The 19,674-nt window shown below is 40.8% G+C and overlaps 1 protein-coding gene across 4 annotated transcripts in view; it reads left to right on the plus strand.

The window, feature by feature from the left end:
* The window catches only part of CFAP54 (cilia and flagella associated protein 54), a 377,198-nt gene that overhangs the window by 11,595 nt on the left and 345,929 nt on the right, over positions 1–19,674 (plus strand). For all 4 annotated transcript variants that reach the window (XM_008004317.3, XM_037996664.2, XM_037996665.2 and 1 more), the window contains exons 3-8: positions 1,527–1,670; positions 4,248–4,419; positions 9,630–9,688; positions 16,055–16,198; positions 19,034–19,147; positions 19,271–19,372. In XM_008004317.3, the coding sequence (XP_008002508.3) occupies positions 1,527–1,670; positions 4,248–4,419; positions 9,630–9,688; positions 16,055–16,198; positions 19,034–19,147; positions 19,271–19,372 (735 nt within the window). The remainder of the gene's footprint in view (positions 1–1,526; positions 1,671–4,247; positions 4,420–9,629; positions 9,689–16,054; positions 16,199–19,033; positions 19,148–19,270; positions 19,373–19,674) is intronic.

Raw genomic sequence — 19,674 nt, forward strand, 5'->3', positions numbered from 1 at the left:
CTTGTGGAATATTTGTTTTAAACCTAGATTTGAATTTATTATATGACTCAAGTTAGAGCAGAAAAGATTCAGGATTAATTAGTGAGCAAAAAACAAATCTATAATATAAATTTAAACAAAACAGTGTTTGACTGAAGATGCCTCCCAAGGGGCTAGGTAACTGGACAGGCAGTTCACACTTTGGGCAGTTGCTTTTCCTGGGGATGAAGTTGCAGGGGAGGGAGCTGAGGAAGGGTTGCAAGTGACTCATTTTGAAAGGACTGCTTACATCCTCTACCCTGAAACCCTCCAGGTAACTGAGCCCTGTGGGTTACAAAAATGGGGCATCTGATTCTGTTATGGGAACACAAGCATGACTTTGAATGAATAAAAATCCCACTGCTCAAATGCTTTTTATTTGTCCTGATGCAGCTTCAAAGTCTGTTGACAGATGAGAGAGAGGCAGGTAGCTCACCTCACTCTGCATTTGTTTCTTTTAGCTTCTCTTCTTTGGTTCCCTCTTTCTTCCTCTCTTCCCTCCTCTCTCCCTCCCTCTCCCTCCCTCTCCCTTTCCTTCCTCCCTCTCTGTCTCCCTCCCTTCCTTTCTCTTTTTCTTTCTCCTCTCCTTCCTTCCTTCCTTCCTTCCTTCCTTCCTTCCTTCCTTCCTTCCTTCCTTCCTTCCTTCCTTCCTTCCTTCCTTCCTTTTTTTTCTTCTTCTTTCTTTCTTTCTCTCTTTCCTTCCTTCTTTCTTTTTCTTTCTCTCTCTCTTCTCTCTTTTTCTTTCTCTCCCTCCCTTTATTTTTTCCCTCCTCCTTCCCTCCCTCTTTCTTCCTTTCCTTTCTTTTCCTTCCTTTCTTTCTCTCTCTTTCTTTCCCTTCCTTTCTTCCCCCTTTCTTTCCTTTCCCCTTCCTTCCCTTTTCTTTTCCTTTCCTAACCCTTCCCCTTCCTTCCCTTTCCTTCCTTCCTTCCTTCCTTCCTCCCTCCCTCCCTCCCTCCCCTCCTTCCTTCCTTTCCCTCCCTCCCTTTCCCTCCCTCCCTCCCTCCCTCCCTTCCTTCCTTCCTTCCTTCCTTCCTTCCTTCCTTCCTTCCTTCCTTCCTTCCTTCCTTCCTTCCTTCCTTCCTGTCTCTCACTCACTCTTCCTTTCTTTTCTTTTTCAAGCCTATGAGGTATCAGAGAAGCAAGACTACTCATCCACCTCTTTGGGTATGTGGGTTACCATGATCTGATGATGCTGAATTTTGGAACCTGGATTTTGAGTATATGTAGGTATTACCACACACAGTGCCATAGTAAATATTCTCATCCTTGTGGTCATGATGGTCCCATCTCACATAGGCTCGTTGTGAGGAGAATTAGATGAAATAATGCACATATATTGTATAGTGCAGTGTCTGTCATATACTATGTTTTTGGAAAATGGAGCCAGTAGTAATGGTATAATTGTAATAATTAACATTGATACTATTAGGAATAATATGAATATTACCTAACAATGATAAGCTAAATGATATTTTGGAATTTTAATCAAGTCCTCTTTTTATTTCAGGAATACAAACTGGCCCTTTTACAATGCTATGGAAGATATCTTCAGCAGTTCAATACCAATTTTGATGAGAATAAAGTGGATGTAACTCAATTCAAGGCTGCCTTTTTCCCAAAAGGCTTTAGAGATAAAACTGCTGGACTTACAGTAAGATGAAAGAGCAGCTGAAATAGCTACTATTTATGTTTAGCTATGCAATATATCTTTTAGTTGATAGCTTTTAAATGTCTTTTGTTGGCTTAGCATAGCATCTAGCTGTGTGCTGTAAGTTGCTTAATAAATACTTTCAGTGCTGGATAAGAAAGTGAACTTACCAAGCTTTGTAAGGATGTTTGGAAATTAAGTCACTGCAGTCACTCATTCATGTAGCAGTTGTTATTTAATAACTAATATTTGTAGAGTGCTTTTAGTTTATAAAGTGCCTTGGAAAACAAATTTGATAAAGTAATTTTATGAGTACATACTATTATCCCTATTTTACAGAAGAGAAAAATAAAGCTTATCACATAGTATAAAAAGTGGCTCTTGAGATTAAACATAAATCTATTGATATAAAAATTTATACTTTATTTCTAGTATACCAGTATTTTGTTAATTACTACCATTGATTCATGGGTTGAACAGTTTTCATGTGCTAAATACTCTTCTAAATATATTGTATGAATTATCATCTTGCAGCCTCATTAAAGTCCTAAGAGGAGACTCTTTTACAGATTAGCAAATGGAAGTTTATTAGCCTGCTTAAAGCAATGGGCAGGGTTGGTGTTTGAACCCTGATCAGTCTGACTCTAAATCTATGTTACTTCAAACTTGAGGACTATTCAAGACCTTGGGAACAGTATGTGGTTAATAAGCAGAAACTCTCAAGGCATGTTTAGGGGACAATTGAACAGTTCAATTTGGCTGTACCGTAGGTACACGAATGAGAATACTGGGCAATGTAAGTTGGCACCCCATTAGGGAAAAGGTCTCTCCTACTCCCCTTTTTGTAGCCTTGACCCCCATACCTTCTGCTTTTTGCTTTTCACACTTTGCCGGAATTAATTTCCTTCCTTCCTTCCTTCCTTCCTTCCTTCCTTCCTTCCTTCCTTCCTTCCTTCCTTCCTTCCTTCCTTCCTTCCTCCCTTCCTCCCTCCCTTCCTTCCTTCCTCTTTCTTTCTTTCCTTTCTTTCTTTCTTTCTTTGACGGGGTCTTACTCTGTTGCCCAGGCTGGAGTACAGTGGTATGATCTCGGCTCACTGCAACCTCTGCCTCCCAGGTTCAAGCAATTCTCATGCCTCAGCCTCCTGAGTAGCTGGGATTACAGGCGCCCACCACCACGCCCAGCTAATTTTTGTATTTTTAGTAGAGACGGGGTTTCACCATTTTGGTCAGGCTGGTCTCCAACTCCTGACCTTATTATCCGCCTGCCTTGGCCTCCCAAAGTGCTGGGATTACAGGTGTGAGCCACCGTGCCTGGCCAATTAATTTCTAAAGTAGAAATCTGTCTTTTTGTTCCACTACCCATTGACTTTGCCTTTTGGCTAAATTCCAAATTCCTTGGAATATATGGAATGCTCTCTATTTTTCCGAGCTTGGGTCACCCCTATAATAGCCTCACTTTTTTTTTTTTTTTTTTTTTTTTTTTTTTTTTTTTTAGACAGAGGCTCACTCTGTTGCCTAAGCTGGAGTGTAGTGGTGTAATCTTGGCTCACTGCAACCTCCACCTCCTGGGCACAAGTGGTTCTCCTGCCTCAACTTCCCAAGTAGCTGAGATTACAGGTGCGCACCACCATGCCCGGCTAATTTTTGTATTTTTAGTAGAGATGGGGTTTCTTCATGTTGGCCAGGCTGGTCTTGAACTCCTGACTTCAGGTGATCTGCCTGCCTTGGCCTCACTTCTTTATTTTAAACCGTCTCATCCAACCTTACAAAATACTTTCAATTCAGTGACCACAGCGGTCCCTTCAATGCTGCCTGAGCCTGGAGGCATGAGCCTGGAACTGTTTTCCCTCCTCTAAGAGCAGCGTCCATTTCTTCCTCATCCTAGAGTCCCTGTTGCCTAGCAGAGTGTGGCTAATAGAGGTACTCAAGAAACGTTTGCTGAGTGACTTGTGTAAATGGTTATAATCACATCTGAATTAATAAATAAGTTAAAATGCCACTGGGTGAGCTTATAACAATTGATTCAATTCTGTATTTTTGGTAATAGGATTGTTTTTCTTTTTGAATTTCTTTTGACTAAGGAAAGCTAGTCTTAACTAGATGGATGTTTTAAAGAAACCTATCTATCATGTTTTTTTCCACACTATTAAATTAATTATCCATAATTGTTTCCATTTTAGATTTTTATATTCTGAGAAATGCTTTCCTAAGTTATTTCTATTTCTATTTCTTTTTTCTTTTTCTTTCTTTTCTTTCTTTCTTCTTTTTTTTTGAGATGGAGTTTCACTCTTGTCACCCAGGCTGGAATGCAGTGGTGCGATCTTGGCTCACTGCAACCTCTGCCTCCCAGATTCAAATGATTCTCCTGCCTCAGCCTCCTAAGTAGCTAGGATTACAAGCATGTGCCACCATGCTTAGCTAATTTTTGTATTTTTAGTAGAGACAGGATTTCACCATGTTGGCCAGGCTGGTCTCGAACTCCTGACCTCAGGTGATTCGGCTCCCTAAGTGCTGGGATTACAGGCGTGAGCTACTGTTCCTGGTCAGTTATTTCTATTTCTATTTTCCCGTGTGTTTCAGTTTCATGCTTTGAGTGGCAAAAATATGTGCAACTACCAGCTGGTCTGTGACAGTGATGAAAACCTGCAGAATAAAGAATCTGTGGTCCAGTGTCTGCATATCTTGTCGTCCTTAAGGCTCATCATGCAGGTGGCTCTGCCACAGGAGCATCTTTGCTGGATTATCTTCAATGGTATATGCTGATGTATTTTATTTTCCATTGTGTCTTTCAGAAAGTTACTTCAATGCTAAGTTTGACAGTAGCTTGAGTACCTTGTGATTTAAAACATATGCATTTCATAATAGGATGATTGTATTTTTTTTCAACATTTGTATGACATGTTTGTCCTTTTAAATTGGGATGGATAATGCATGTCTTTGGGTTTTCACTGGGGAAAGGGTCAGAGACTGTGGGAATAATCACTGTTGGGTGTTCAAAAAGCAGAGCCACAGTTAACGAGTAAATATAGATGGGGAAAGGTCAAAGAACCAGTGCAGGTTAGATTGCTTCTAAGCATCACCCATTTACTGGCCCTGTCCTCAAACAACTTGGCTTTGGGTTTCTACAAAGTGACGTTCTCCTCCTACTTGATTTTGAGTGAGAAGCGCTGAGGAACACACACACACACACACACACGTACATTATGTGTATGTCTGAAGAAATGAATCTCAGCTAAAAAATGTAATACTTGCTTTTCTCTATTTTAAAGTTGCAACTTACTGTGTTGTCCTCTGGATAATATATTTTTAAAAGGAAAATAATAATGACAGTGTGTTCGATGTGCATAAGCCAGGATCAAATAACTTCAAGGAAACATATTGGATTTTCCCTCATCCATGGCAACTGAAAGTATATTTTCTAGCCTTTTCCTTTCTCACCCACCCCCAAGTCATGTTTTGACATTTTGATTGAAATCAGACTTTACATTTGCTGCCAGAAATGAGGCCAACTTTGATGAGATTTTTTCAGTCCAGTGATTATTAAGCTTTTGTGTCTGATCATCCTCCAGAGATTCGATGTTACCTGCACCACCACTGCCATCTCTCACACATCTTGGCAGGGACAGAGAAGGAGCAGCAGTTCTGTGTTAGGCCCAGTGGTTGAGCTCTATGGTCAGCCCTTGTTTGAGTGGTGGAAATGAGCATGATTCCCTGTCTTTACCCCTTTTAAGATCACAACCCAAACATAGTCTTTTTTTATTTTTTATTTTTTTGTCTGAGACAGGGTCTCGCTTTCTCACCCAGAGTGGAGTGCAGTGTGGCGCAGTCACTGCAGCCTTGAGCCTTGAACTCCTGGTCTCAAGCCATTCTGCATCAGCCTTCCAAAGCACTGGAATTACATTTCTCTCAATAGTCTTTTTTTTTTTTTCTTTTTGAGATGGAGTCTCATTGTGTTGCCCAGGCTGGAGTGCAGTGGCATGATCTTGGCTCACTGCAACCTCCACCTCCCAGGTTCAAGCGATTCTCCTGCCTCAGCCTCCCGAGTAGCTGGGATGACAGGCACACACCACCACACCTGGCTAATTTTTGTATTTTTAGTAGAGACGGTTTTTTACCATGGTAGCCAGGCTGGTCTTGAACTCCTGGCCTTAGGCAATCCGCCCACCTCCGCCTCCCGAAGTGCTGGAATTACAGGTGTGAGCCACCATGCCCGGACTCTCTCAATAGTCTTAAAAAAAAAAAAAAGATTATTTCTGTATCCTTGATACCCTTTTCTTGGTATGTGCTTTTTTCTTTTTCTCTTTTTTAATACACATGGCATTGTGCTCTAGATTTTATTCTGTTTCCTATTTTTTTCCCTGCTGAATATTATGGTTTTGGAATCTAGCTAAGTTCCTGTATGTAAATCTAATTCATTAACTCAGCCTGCTGAATTATATTCCAGATATCCATACAGGCCTGGCGATGAGCACCTGGTTTGCCTGACCTCTCTAACTGCACAAATAATTCTGCAATGAATATCCTTGCACATGTCCTTTTACAGACCTGTGCGAGAGTTTTCTGGGATCTGTGCCCAGGAGTGGAATTACTGGGTTCTGGGAGATACAGATACTTAGTTTCAGTAACTACTCTCCCTGTTTTAATTTATTCATCTAAAACTTACTGAATGCCTACCATATGCTAGGCATTGTTCTAGGTGCTAGGGACACAGGAGTGGACAATAGACAAAATCCATTCTCATGCTGACTTCCATTGCAGGGAGATGCTAAACAAATCAAAACCGAATTGTGTCAGATGGTGACGAGTGCTATGGAGAAAAGTCAAAGCCAGAAGGGGATAGAGAGAGCAGGGGCTGGGCTGCTGAGATGACTGGGGAACAAAGACCTGAAGGAGTTTGGATAGTGAAGTTTCTGGGTATTTGGTGGAAGGGCATTCCAACTGGGGGATCAAGTGCAAAGACCCTGAAGTTTTGACAATTTGGAATTTAAGTAGTCAAAACTATATTTGACTGAAAAGGTCAAATGTGCCTTGGTAACTTATCAAAATACGTTTGACCTTTTCAGTTAGACATTTACTGTATTTACTTTTAATTGACTGTTATACACACACACACCCTTGGTTTCTTCAAATATTTAACCAATCTTGGTTTTTAAATAAAAATTTAGGCTGGGCACGGTGGCTCACACCTGTAATCCTAGCACTTTGAGAGGACAAGGCAGGCGGATCACCTGAGGTCAGGAGTTCAAGACCAGCCTGGATAACATGGTGAAACTGGGTCTCTACTAAAAATACAAAAATTAGCTGGATGTAGTGGTGCATGCCTGTAATCCTGGTTACTCGGGAGGCTGAGGCAGGAGATTTGCTGGAACCTGGGAGGCGGAGGTTGCAGTGAGCCAAGATCATGCCACTGCACTCCAGCTTGGGTGACAGAGCAAGACTCCATCTCAAAAAGGAACAAAGCCAAACAAACTTCCAGAAATACCCTGAGATCATAAAGATTCAGTCTGTGTTCCATCTGATACCATTTACTCTCTGAGTCTGGCTTTTGCAGCAGGAATTTGTGAGCCATGCCAAGATTTTGAACTGTCAAAGGACTCAGTTACAATTGGAACCTTTTAGGGCTGGAAAGGTTAAAGGCACCTTTTTGAAATACAGAAGGCCCTTGTCATTCTTGAGGGCAGTCTCCTGAGGCCTTCCTGAGTTCCCAGTTCCCCGTTACTGGCATGTTTATATAGGCTCCTGGCTTACATCCTCATCACATGTTTTGTGGACAGGCATGTGTTTCCTGTGCATGTTTTTACTTGGTGACTATTTTTTTTTTCCTACAAAGAAACACTTATACAATTTTATTTTTAAAGATGAAGAGTAGAGGCCAGGAATGGTGGCTCATGCCTCTCATCCCAGCACTTTGGGAAGCCAGATCACTTGAGGTCAGGAGTTCGAGGCCAGCCTGGCCAACATGGCCAGACCCCGTCTCTACTAAAAATACAAAAATTAGCTGAGCGTGGTGGCAAGTGCCTGTAATCCCAGCTACTCGAGAGCCTGAGGCACGGGAATCACTTGAACCCAAGAGGTGGAGGTTGCGGTAAGCTGAGATTGCACCACTGTACTCCAGCCTGGGTGACGAAGCGAGACTCTATCTCAAAAAAAAAAAAAAAAAAAAAAAGAAATGAAAAAGATAAAGAGTAGAGGTCAACAAAGCCTTGTCGAGATAAGTCTGCTGAGCTCGAGTTGTTATTAGTCGAGTGGTTTCTTCCCCAGTGGATCTTCAGTGGAATGAATAACTGCAGGTGCTGGGGGTAGTCAGACAGATAATGCCGAGTCCCTGAGCATTAAGGACGAATTGCATTCTCTATGAAATTTAGGGTACTATACATTTAAGTTTAAAGTTGGTTCAATTTGGGGGGTCACTGATTTGTGTAATTGATGTTTATGATGCTTACAGTTGTGTTTTAATCAAGGGATAGATGTTTTGGCGCAGTTGCCATTTTCTCACAAACTTTTTATTTATTCATTTTTTTGAGATGGAGATTTGCTCTGTCACCCAGGCTGGAGTGCGGTGGCGCGATCTTGGCTCACTGCAACCTCTGTCACCTGGGCTTAGGCGATTCTCCTGCCTCAGTCTCCTGAGTAGCTGAGATTACAGGTGCATACCATCATGCCTAGCTAATTTTGTATTTTCAGTAGAGATGGGTTTTCTCCACATTGGCCAGGCTGGTCTCGAATTCCTGACCTCGGGTGTTTTGTCCGCCTTGGCCTCCCAAAGTGCTGGGATTACAGGTGTGAGCCATCATGCCCGGCCATCAGAAGCTTTTAAAGTTTAAACCTGAACATAGAATTCATAACTGTTGAACTTTTATGGTTACAAATATTAGATACTTTATAGAAAATATTTAGACTCCTGTTATAATTACATGCCTTTTAAAAGCATGTCACCATCTTTTGGTTATGTTTATAGCTTGATAAACTGCTTGTATGCAGAGAGAAGTATGGTGATGTTCCCCACTCCTCTCTTCAACCCTCCCTCCAGCCTTCTATCCTCTTTTAATTAATGGTCTGACAAAAAAGCATACTTGAGTAACCTTACTTAGGTGTTGGAAATGCTGTTTTTCATTAGAATGCTTATAGGACACACCTTAATAATGGGAAAAATGTTATATGAGTCCAAGAGTGAATATAATGTGACCTGTTATGCATTGCGATTTTTAAATTATTATGAGTTTCCTTGTTGAGTATTTTGCCATGCTGATTAAATATGTATTCTGATCCTATTTGGAGATAAATCTTTAGTTTTTCAACCATAAGGAAACCATGGGAACCAATAATATGTATCTTTTTGAGATGGAGTCTTGCTCTGTCGCCCAGGCTAGAGTGCAGTGGCACGATCTCGGCTCACTCTAATCTCCGCCTCTCAGGTTCAAGCAATTTTTCTGCCTCAGCCTCCCGAGTAGCTGAGACTACAGGTGCATGCCACCACCTCCTACTAATTTTTGTATTATTAGTAGAAAGGGGTTTCACCATATTGGCCCAGCTGGCCTTGAACTCCTGACCTCGTGATCCGCCTGCCTCAGACTCCCAAAGTGCTGGGATTACAGGCATAGCCACTGCACCCAGCTGGGAACCAGTAATATTTTATATGAATTAATGAAAGCACAAGGTACATAAATTATGCCACTAGAATTATTCTTTTGTTCATTATACTTCAGAACTTAAATTGCCTGTAAAATGAGACTAAAAGATTCTTGTGTCAACATATTTAAAATATGGCCATATTAATTATTTTAATGATTTTGTTTACAAGTTACACGAAAAATTATGATGAGTATGACTCTGTGTACCATTATCAGACTTTCTCATGAGATCACTTGTTTTGGGAACTACAGACTTGAACCACAGAAATTGGAATATAAAATTTCTATCATTTGACTGTACAACATGTTAACAATCATTTTCTCCATCCAGGTACCATTTATATTTACACCATTTGCAGAAAACTGATGGCCATAGGTCAGTCTTCCAAGGTATGAAATATACTGAACAAATGTTTTCCCCTCTATTTCCTGTTCTATTTTTCTTAAGGCTTTCATTATGCAGTATATTGAATGTTAAACAAGGAATATTTGGAGAATTATATAATATAAAATTTAGTAAATATATATTATATAGCATTATTATTCTTAGTTTTGCTTTAATAGGGATCATATGTTAAAATATAGATGATAAAATGTTAATGAAAAGAAAGGAAATTCCTGAGGATGTTAGTATTCTCTGTGTCTCAGATAGTTGTACTTGTCACACTTGATAGTGAACATCCATCTGGTTAGTACAGCTTTAGGTAGGGTGACCACCCATCCTGGCTTGCCCAGCAAAGTCCTGGTTTATGCCTGTTGTCCTGTTAGTAATTATCAGTAGCGCCCACTTTTACTAGTAAAAGTGGCCTGGGCCGGGTGCAGTAGGTTACACCTGTAATCCTAACACTTTGGGAGACCTAGACAGGCAGATCACTTGAGGCCAGGAGTTAAAGACCAGCTTGGCCAACACTGCAAAACCCCGTCTTTACAAAAAATGCAAAAATTAGCCGGACCTGGTGGCACATGCCTGTAGTCCCAGCTTCTTGGGAGGCTGAGGTGGGAAGATTGCTTGAGCCTGGGAGGCAGAGGTTGCAGAGAGCCGAGATCATGCCACTTTGCACTCTAGCCTGAGTGACAGAACAAGACTCTGTCTCAAATAAAATAAAATAGAAAATTTAAAAAAGGTGTCCTGGTTTGGATGATAAACTATGGTTACCCCCTTTATGTCATGATATGGAGCTTGGATTTTATTCTGCTTGAAGCGCTTCCACTTCTGGCCTGCATGCTAATCGGGTGAATGCACACTTAAACTCGAACCCAGCTGCATGACGAAGGCAAGGAGACTATTTTATAATAAGATTCTTACCAGTACTCACTGCTCAGTGTTAGCTTGAGGAAGTTGCTGACACTTCTATTGACTTCCCTACAATGTTGGTAGCGTTTTTGTCCGCGGGAGACATATTTATTCCCTGTATTAATTTTCCAGTTATTGGAATGTAGGCCAAGAAGGGCGAACATACTCCCGTTGCGACCCAGCTTGAGTTGTTGCTGGCATCTGAAACATGACTACTTTTATTCTTTATTCCATGCAGAACCTTACCCTGAATATTCTAACACTCAGGAGAGACACGTTTTTTCTTATTTCCTCAGAGCATAGCCAAGTATCTTAAAAGCTGACAACATTTTAAAAATAAAAATGGAAGTAAAGAAATTTGCATGCTCAATGGATAACATTAATTATGTGTTCTCTCTCTATTTTGCTTCTCAAATTAAAAAACTCTATGACAGACAGTGACTTGAAGCTCTGTGCCAGCTTTCTGAGTGTGAATTAAATTGAGGGGGGACTGTCCCAGGTCTAATGTAAACTTGGCCTACAGACTATTGCAATGATGCTACATTCAGTTCCACATGATTTCCTAAAGAGAATTTGCATACTCTTGTTGCTCTTGGTGTAACAACAACAAACACGGCTTCACAGGACCATCATAGTTTGGTCTGCTGCAGTGCTTGCTGCCAAAGCTTTGAAGGGCAGAGATGTCTGTGCCAACATTTGACTGTTAGTGTTTGTGCTTGTTAATGCTGAGAGAATTTTAAAGTGACAGTTGTCTTAAAATAATTTCTTATTCATAACCTTTGTAAGACATTTCCTCTCTGCCTCGTATACCTTGAGTTTGTCTCTGGTAAAATAAGGATAGTTGAGTATTTTGTCATGCTGATTAAATATGTATTCTAATCTTATTAGGAGATAAATCTTCAGTTTTTCAACCATAAGGAAATCATGGGAACCAATAATATGTTATATGAATTAATAAAAGCACAGGGTACATAAATTATGCCACTAAAATTATTCTTTTGTTAATTATATTTCAAAACTTAAATTGCCTGTAAAATGAGAATAAAAAATTGCCTGTAAAATGAGACATCTAGTCAGAGATGTACTGAAACCAGGGGCAATGTTACCCTGTACCATTAGAATAATGCACGTCTGTTGACTAAATGGAATCCCATCATGACCCATTCTATTTTGGTTTACTTACTCAAATGGAGAAGCTGCAGAGAAGGGGTTGATATTTTCTGATAGTTCTTTTTTTTTCTTTTTTTGAGACTGAGTCTTGCTCTGTCGCCCAGGCTAGGTGCAGTGGCGCCATCTTAGCTCACTGCAACATCTGCCTCCTGGGTTCAAGTGATTCTCCTGCCTCAGCCCGTGAGTAGCTGGGATTACAGGCACCCACCACCACGCCCGGCTAATTTTTTGTATTTTTAGTAGAGATGGAGTTTCATCATATTGGCTAGGCTGGTCTCGAACCCCTGACCTCCAGTGATCTGCCCACCTCGAGCCTCCCAAAGTGCTGGGATTACAGGCGTGAGCCATGGCACCTATCCCAAATTGAGTATAGTTCTGTGGTGCCAGTCTTGTGAGATGGGAATGGGAGGTGAGGGATGCAATAATTTTGGGGTGGTGGGTGGTTGTACATTTGGCACTTGAAGATCTGAATGACATTCTTTCTGTTTGTTCAATATAGTATGTTTCAAGGAAATTAATAATTTTCACCAGTAATTCCCAAACCCCCAGATGGTAAATTGATTCCTGAGCTGAGGCTAAAAATGGATTTGATGGGTCCATTTAATGGAGACAAGTCCTTGGAGGTCCCACCGTGTGTGAAATGTCCTGGGTCTGAGGGATTTGAATTCTGTAGTGACTTCTGAGTTCAAGTATGTTATAGCATAAGACGGAAGGAGAAATAGACCTGGGCTCCTCACGCTGTCTAAACTCCTGTTTGTATAGGATCTAGGCATGATGGCTAGCTTTTGTTATTCTTACTGAATCTGTAGTGTATGCTAGGTCCTGTGAAAGACTTATGAGGTGGGCAGGAGCATCATCATCATTAGCATTGGTTGAATGAATCTGCTGTCATCAAGCATGCTTGTAAGCACTTTCATTTATCCTCACATGTAATCTTCACAGCACCACTTTGAGAAAACTGCTGTTATTACCTCTCTCTCTCTCTAATATATTTACATATTTTTTTGAGACGGAGTCTTGCTCTGTCACCCAGGCTGGAGTGCAGTGGTGCGGTCTTGGCTCCCTGCAAGCTCCGCCTCCCAGGTTCACGCCATTCTCCTGCCTCAGCCTCCCCAGTAGCTGGAACTACAAGCGCCCGCCTCCACACCTGGCTATTTTTTTTTTTGTATTTTTAGTAGAGATGGGGTTTCGCTGTGTTAGCCAGGATGGTCTCGATCTCCTGACCTCGTGTTCTGCCCGCTTCAGCCTCCCAAAGTGCTGGGATTACAGGTGTGAGCCTCCGCGCCTGGCCATTACCTCTATCTTATGGAATAGATAAGTGAGCTAAGGCTGGGAAAAGTTACTTTGCTGAGGGTCACACATCTAGTCAGAGATGTACTGAGACCAGGGGCAATGTCACCCTGTACTGTTAGAATAATGCATGTCTGTTGACTAAATGGAATCCCATCATGACCCATTCTATTTTGGTTTACTTACTCAAATGGAGAAGCTGCAGAGAAGGGGTTGATATTTTCTGATATAACCCTGTCTTCCTAACGACATCCTGAAAGCGAGAACTAACCAGGGGCTCTTCCCTAGTGCTGCAGCAGGTCACCAGCATAAGCTTAGGGAATAGAGGGTGGTCAGACTTCTGAAACCTCTTTCCCTGAGGACATACGACCATTTTGCTTTTGTTTATGGAGTAGTTTATTTGGTGGCACTTAAAACTGTAGTATAGTACTCAGCAAACATTAAAGAATACATCTAGAATCTGTTCATTCTAAGAAACGATTGATTTCTGTTTCATTTTACTATGAAACTGAAGTAGTTTGACAATGTATGTGGCTTGAACAATTACTGTCAAATTATTTCACATACCATTACATAAACTTTAAGTCCCAACTTTGAAATTGCTTGTCATTTTCTTTCAATGGTGTAAGCTGATATAAATGAGGCTGCAGCGCCATCCTGTGGCTGAGCTGATTAATCGTGTGTATGTTTCCTGCTGAACACCTGCAACATGCTCTTACTGGGGCCATGTTTTGGATATGGATATCATTTGACTTTTCAAAGTTTTTTTTTTTTTCCCCATGAAGAGAATAGTCCTGATGTATCCTTTTAATTTTTTTTAATTAATAGAAACAATTATTTGTAGCTTTTAAGGGTAAGTAAAGGCCGGGCGCGGTGGCTCAAGCCTGTACTCCCAGCACTTTGGGAGGCCGAGACGGGCGGATCACGAGGTCAGGAGATAGAGACCATCCTGGCTAACACGGTGAAACCCCGTCTCTACTAAAACTACAAAAAAACTAGCCGGGCGAGGTGGCGGGCGCCTGTAGTCCCAGCTACTCGGGAGGCTGAGGCAGGAGAATGGCGTGAACCCGGGAGGCGGAGCTTGCAGGGAGCTGAGATCCGGCCACTGCACTCCAGCCCCGGCGACAGAGCGAGACTCTGTCTCAAAAAAAAAAAAAAAAAAAAAAAGGGTAAGTAAAAAATGCTACAAATTGAGTCATATTTTGAAAATGGCTTTTCCTGTTTAAACTTGAAAGATAGTTTTTCATAACCCTATGTGGTTTATGGTGAGCTTCTCCCCTTTGTCAAGGCTCCTCTGTGTAGTGGAAAGAACACTGCACTGGGGAGTTCAAAGACCTGAGTTTCAGCCCCAGCTCTTTTGCTTAGAATGAGTTTAGCCTCATGGAGTCAAGCTAGGTTACTTTTAAGATCCCTTCTGGCACGAAAAACTTTGATTTTCCATAAACAAATCAAATACAATGTGAACAATTGTTAACTGGAGCTATTTTTATTTTGAAATGTGACATTTCTAATACCAGGAGTCCTGAAAGATTTTAGAAAGATGTGAATTTAAAGGGGAAATTTAGGCATGGCTTAATCATATACCACCCAACCCAAACCACAACAATCCAAATGCAAAAATCTGAAATAGAGATTGTTAGGGAGCAGCAAATGTGAGAAAAATTCAAGGGTTTCTGGTGATATGATTAATTTCATATCAGTTCACAAAGTTCACAACAATAACAATGACAGCAACAACAAAAACAGCAATGAATCAACTTCAGTCTAATTTAGAAGAGGTACAGTGTCCACAGCCAGGGACTGAGAGCGTTCACTGTACTGTGGTCTAGCCATACACCCTGAAAGGATGCTGGCAACCTGGGGCAAAGCCACAGAAGGCCAATCATGGTGGAGAAGGGCAATGCAGTTCCGTGAGGGATGGAAGTACTTGGGGATATTTACCCTGGATGAGAGAGCCGAGGGAAAGCGCAGGCTGCATAAGTGTTTTTAGATTTCTGGGTGGCTGTAATTTAGAAGTGAGTTTTGGACTGCCTTGTGCTGTTCTGGAAGGCATGATGAGGACCAATGCACTGGAGGTATATCAAGGTGGATTTTATTTTAGATTGTGGAAGTATTTTCCTAGCATATCATGTACATTTTCTCTTTCTCCATAACAACACTATTGTGATGTGAAAAAATACCCATTTTACAGATGAGAAAATTGAGCCCTAAAGAGGTAAAATGATCCAGTCACTAGGTGGTAAAATTAGGACTGAAATTCCGGTTTATTTGATTCTAATCTTGGACCATTTCTACTAAGCACCGCAGGCGCCAGGCTGTAAGCCTTTTTCATTTTCCTTACCTCCTATACCAGCTAATCTTCAGAATAATGTACTGGTTCCACGCTAACAAATAACAATTGTATCATTGGAGTTAATTCCTAGACTACTGTTGACATGATAAATATTAATAAAAACGAGCGGAGAAGCTTCTAAGAAGACAAGATAGACCGGGTGCAGTGGCTCATGCCTGTCATTCCAGCACTTTGGGAGGCCTAGGCAGGTGGATCACTTGAGGTCAGGAGTTCAAGACCAGAGTGGTCAACATGATAAAACCTCCTCTCTACTAAGATAGAAAATTAGCCGGGTGTGGTGGTGCACACCTGTAGTTCCAGTTACTTAGGAGGCTGAGGCATGAGAATCAATTGAACCTAGGAGGCGGAGGTTGCAGTAAGCTGCAATTGTGCCATTGCACTCCAGCCTGGGTGACAGAGCAAGACTCTCTAAAAACAAACAAACAAAAAGACATTTTAGAATGTCTTCCAAAATGGCTTGAAATTTTGAGTTCTTTAAATTATCTTTTACTTTTTAAATGCTTGTTTCTTCTTGACATGTTATTTATGGTATTTTTGGTTTAAGTAATCAGCAACTTGTGCTCACAACTTAGAATTTGATTATATTTAATACAATTATCATTATTAGCTTAAAATGAAAACAAATCCAATGGTGCCCTTTATTTTGCAGGCCTTAGAGTATCTCCTGTGGGCCAGCATGTGTATGGAGTCCTTGGTCCCGCTCCTGTCGCTCAGGTACTTGACATGGCGCACTACTCTCTACACAGCTGTTTGCCAGTGCTGCTATGACTGCCAAGCCGGAATTCATGGAGAGGTATGCTGCTTTTTAACTCTGAGGAGTCGAATTTTTTTTTTTTTTTTTTTTTTTTTGTGATGGAATCTCGCTCCGTTGCCCAGGCTGGAGTGCAGTGACGTGATTTGGCTCACTGCAACGTCTGCCTCCCATGTTCAAGCGATTCTCCTGCCTCAGCCTCCTGAGTAGCTGAAATTACAGGCATGCACCACCCATGCCCAGCTAATTTTTGTATTTTTAGTAGAGACAGGGTTTTTCCACGGTGGCCAGGCTGATCTTGAACTCCTGACCTCAGGTGATCTGCCTGCCTTGGCCTCTCATAATTACACGTGTGAGCCACCATGCCCAGGCCCAATATTTTAAAATAGAGCGTATCCAGCATTTTCTTCCTTAGATGTCTGCAAGGGGAAAAACAAAACCCAACCAAAGAATTGAAATGAAGCAAAGACAAAAGTTCAAGGCTTTATTTGCACAAATTTGTTTGGCTTTTCCATTCTGTTTCTCTCGCCCTCCTTTCTGGTCTCTCCTTTATTCTCTATTCACTTTCACCTTCTTTGCTCCATTTCTGAGTAAGATTTTTGGAATTTTTTAAATTAAGATTTTTATTTTTAAATGACAAATAATAATTGTATATACTTAGGAGGTACAATGTGATGTTTTGTTGGATGTATACACTGTGGAATGATTATATTAAGCTAATTAACATATTCATCTTCTCACATGCCTTTTTCTTGTAGTGAGAACACTTAAAATCTATTCATTAGCAATTTTGAAATATGCAATACATTGTTGTTAACTATGATCACCCTGCTGTGCAATAGATCTCAAAAATTTCTGTCTGCTGTCTTTCCATCCTCATCTTGCTCTTGGACACAAGCCACCTTCCCTCCTCGTTTAATTTTGTGTTCCTTATCACTTAGTACACTCTTGTCTTGCTTTTCTCTGCTAACCACCATTTAATACACTTTCTTTTTCTTTTGTTTTCTTTCTTTCTTTTTTAAGACAGAGTCTTGCTCTGTTGCCCAGGCTGGAGTATAGTGGTCTGATCATGGCTCACTGCAGTCTTAGTCTCTGGAGTAGCTGGGACTGCAGATGCACACCACTATGCCCAGCTAATTGAATATACCTTCTAACGACCATTTAATACACTCTATTTTTTTTGTTTTTCCTTCTTTCATATCTTTTTGATTGAGTACTTGAAATATAACTTAACTTCAGGCTGGGCATAGTGGCTCATGCCTGTAATCCCAGCACTTTGGGAGGCTAAGGTAGGTGGATCACCTGAGGTCAGGAGTTCAAAACCAGCTTGGCCAACATGGCAAAACCTTGTCTCTACTAAAAATACAAAAATTAATCAGGCATGGTGGTATGTGCCTGTAGTCCCAGCTACTCAAGAGGCTGAGGCAGGAACCTGGGAGGCTGAAGTTGCAGTGAGCTGAGATCGCACCATTGCACTCCAGCCTGGGCAACAAGAGTGAAACTCCATCTCAAAAAAAAATTATATATATATATAAAATTTATATATATATATATGTGTGTGTGTGTGTGTGTGTGTGTGTGTGTGTGTACTCCAGAGCTTCTACTGGCCTGTAGAGTGCCCCAGTGTAAATCTGAAAAAGGCACCTTCTCTACATTACATGATACTTGGCTTGGTCAGTGGATAGGGCCTTGGTGAGAATGAGAAATAAGCACCCCTTCCTTTGGGCCAACACGTTCCTGCATGAGGGTGCATGGTTTGGTATGTGGGGCATAAGCTGGACTTCTGCTCTAGTCAACCTCTTTGGCTGGAAGTCTTGTGTAGGACTGCCTTCATGGCTGTGCACACGCCTGTTCATATCATGTTAACAGCCATAAGTAAATCATCTGGCCAATTCACAGTTCCATTTAGTTTTTCCTGCCTAAACTAATTCTGAAGGGTTAGATCCTGGTGGCACATAGGCAGAGGAACAGCCTAATTCAACCTTCACGGGTTACTTGTGTAGCTCAAGATAGATTCCAGAAAGACAACTCATCATATATATATATATATATATGTATATATATATAGTTAACTTCAGTGTACTAGTGGTGGCATATTTTGTTCTGTAGCTATTAAGATTATTAGGGAATGAAACTTTTATAGCATTTTGGCCATTTGATCTCATTTGGGATTTTTCTTTATTGGAAAATGTAACCCTTCATATATGTTAATATTGTGGTTGGTCTAGAAGCATCTTCATTAAAAATTACAAATGGTGAATGAAATATTTCAAAGAGATGGTGAAATAAGGGACATGAACTCTTGTTACTGAGTTCTTAATAACTCCCTTGAACTCATTTGTTATCTCTAGAGGATTATAATAATGGTGATATGATTAAATAAGAAAGCCTCCCTTCTTCCTTCCTTCAGATATTTATTAAACACAGTGTGCTGCGTACTGGAGACACAAAAATGAGTAAGATCCTCTCAGGAAGTCACAGTTTGGTGGTCAATGTGAACAGTTAGGTAGATAATACAGCATGTCACGATAGGAAGGTTAGGATTTGAGAAGAGCAACTGAAGACGCGCGCGCGCACATGAGGACATGCAGTGCCAAATGCTGAGAAGCGATAGTCTGTATGGAGCTACTGTTGAAGTCATATTTCAGCTTTCCTTTTTAAAATTTCATAATTCATAAAGTTACCTTATCTCACCGTTTGTTGGAGAGTTTAATGGTTCTTAAAGAAAATGATAGACTAGATAAAAGGAGTCAGCATTAACTTAGAGCTTAATTCACAGATTAAATTGAATGCCTAGGAGAACAAAACATATTGTCTTTACACATTTTAATCACTATATTCTGATTTATGAATTAAATTTATTTTAATCGCATGTAGGCATTTGCTCGGCGTGCTTTGGCTAAAATTGATGAGTTAAGGCAACTGGAATTAATGAGTTCCTCAAAATCCCAGGAAGAATCGCGAAGATATTTTAGAGAGGCCACAATAAAGGTATAAAAATTTCATGAAATAAAAGAAATTTACCACACTCTGCAGCTGATTAAATACTTAATATTGGTAGTTGGGAAGTACATCTCATTGTTACTTCATGTATAATTCTGCTTTTTGAGGCAGATGGCAGTGATGATCTTCAAAAGAGGAGTCTTTGAATCTAGAAGGAAAAACAAAGCTGTCTTTAGACCCAAGATAAGAATTAACCTAAGGGAAGTACAAACTGTAAGTCTAAACATATCTTCTCTCTTTAAGACTCTTTTTGCAGTGTATTTGTATTATGCTCCGGTATCTTTCAAGCCTAGTCACTCATTAAATTCTGCCCCCAGTTCTCTGCCTCAATGGGTAAATAGAGAGAAGAGTGTTTTTCTAGTTTGCACATAGCCTCACTTCATCTCTTTCTCAAAGCTTTTGTGTCTTAGCACAATCCCAGTTTTGCAAGCTTAAAGGACAAGAGGCTGAAGAGGAGCCAGTGAAAGATTTCAATGAACCGGCTCTTGCAAATGAATAGGCCTCTGAGTGGTTCT

The sequence above is a fragment of the Chlorocebus sabaeus genome, chromosome 11 (genome assembly GCF_047675955.1).
Source record: "Chlorocebus sabaeus isolate Y175 chromosome 11, mChlSab1.0.hap1, whole genome shotgun sequence".
Taxonomy (NCBI): Eukaryota; Metazoa; Chordata; class Mammalia; order Primates; family Cercopithecidae; genus Chlorocebus; species Chlorocebus sabaeus.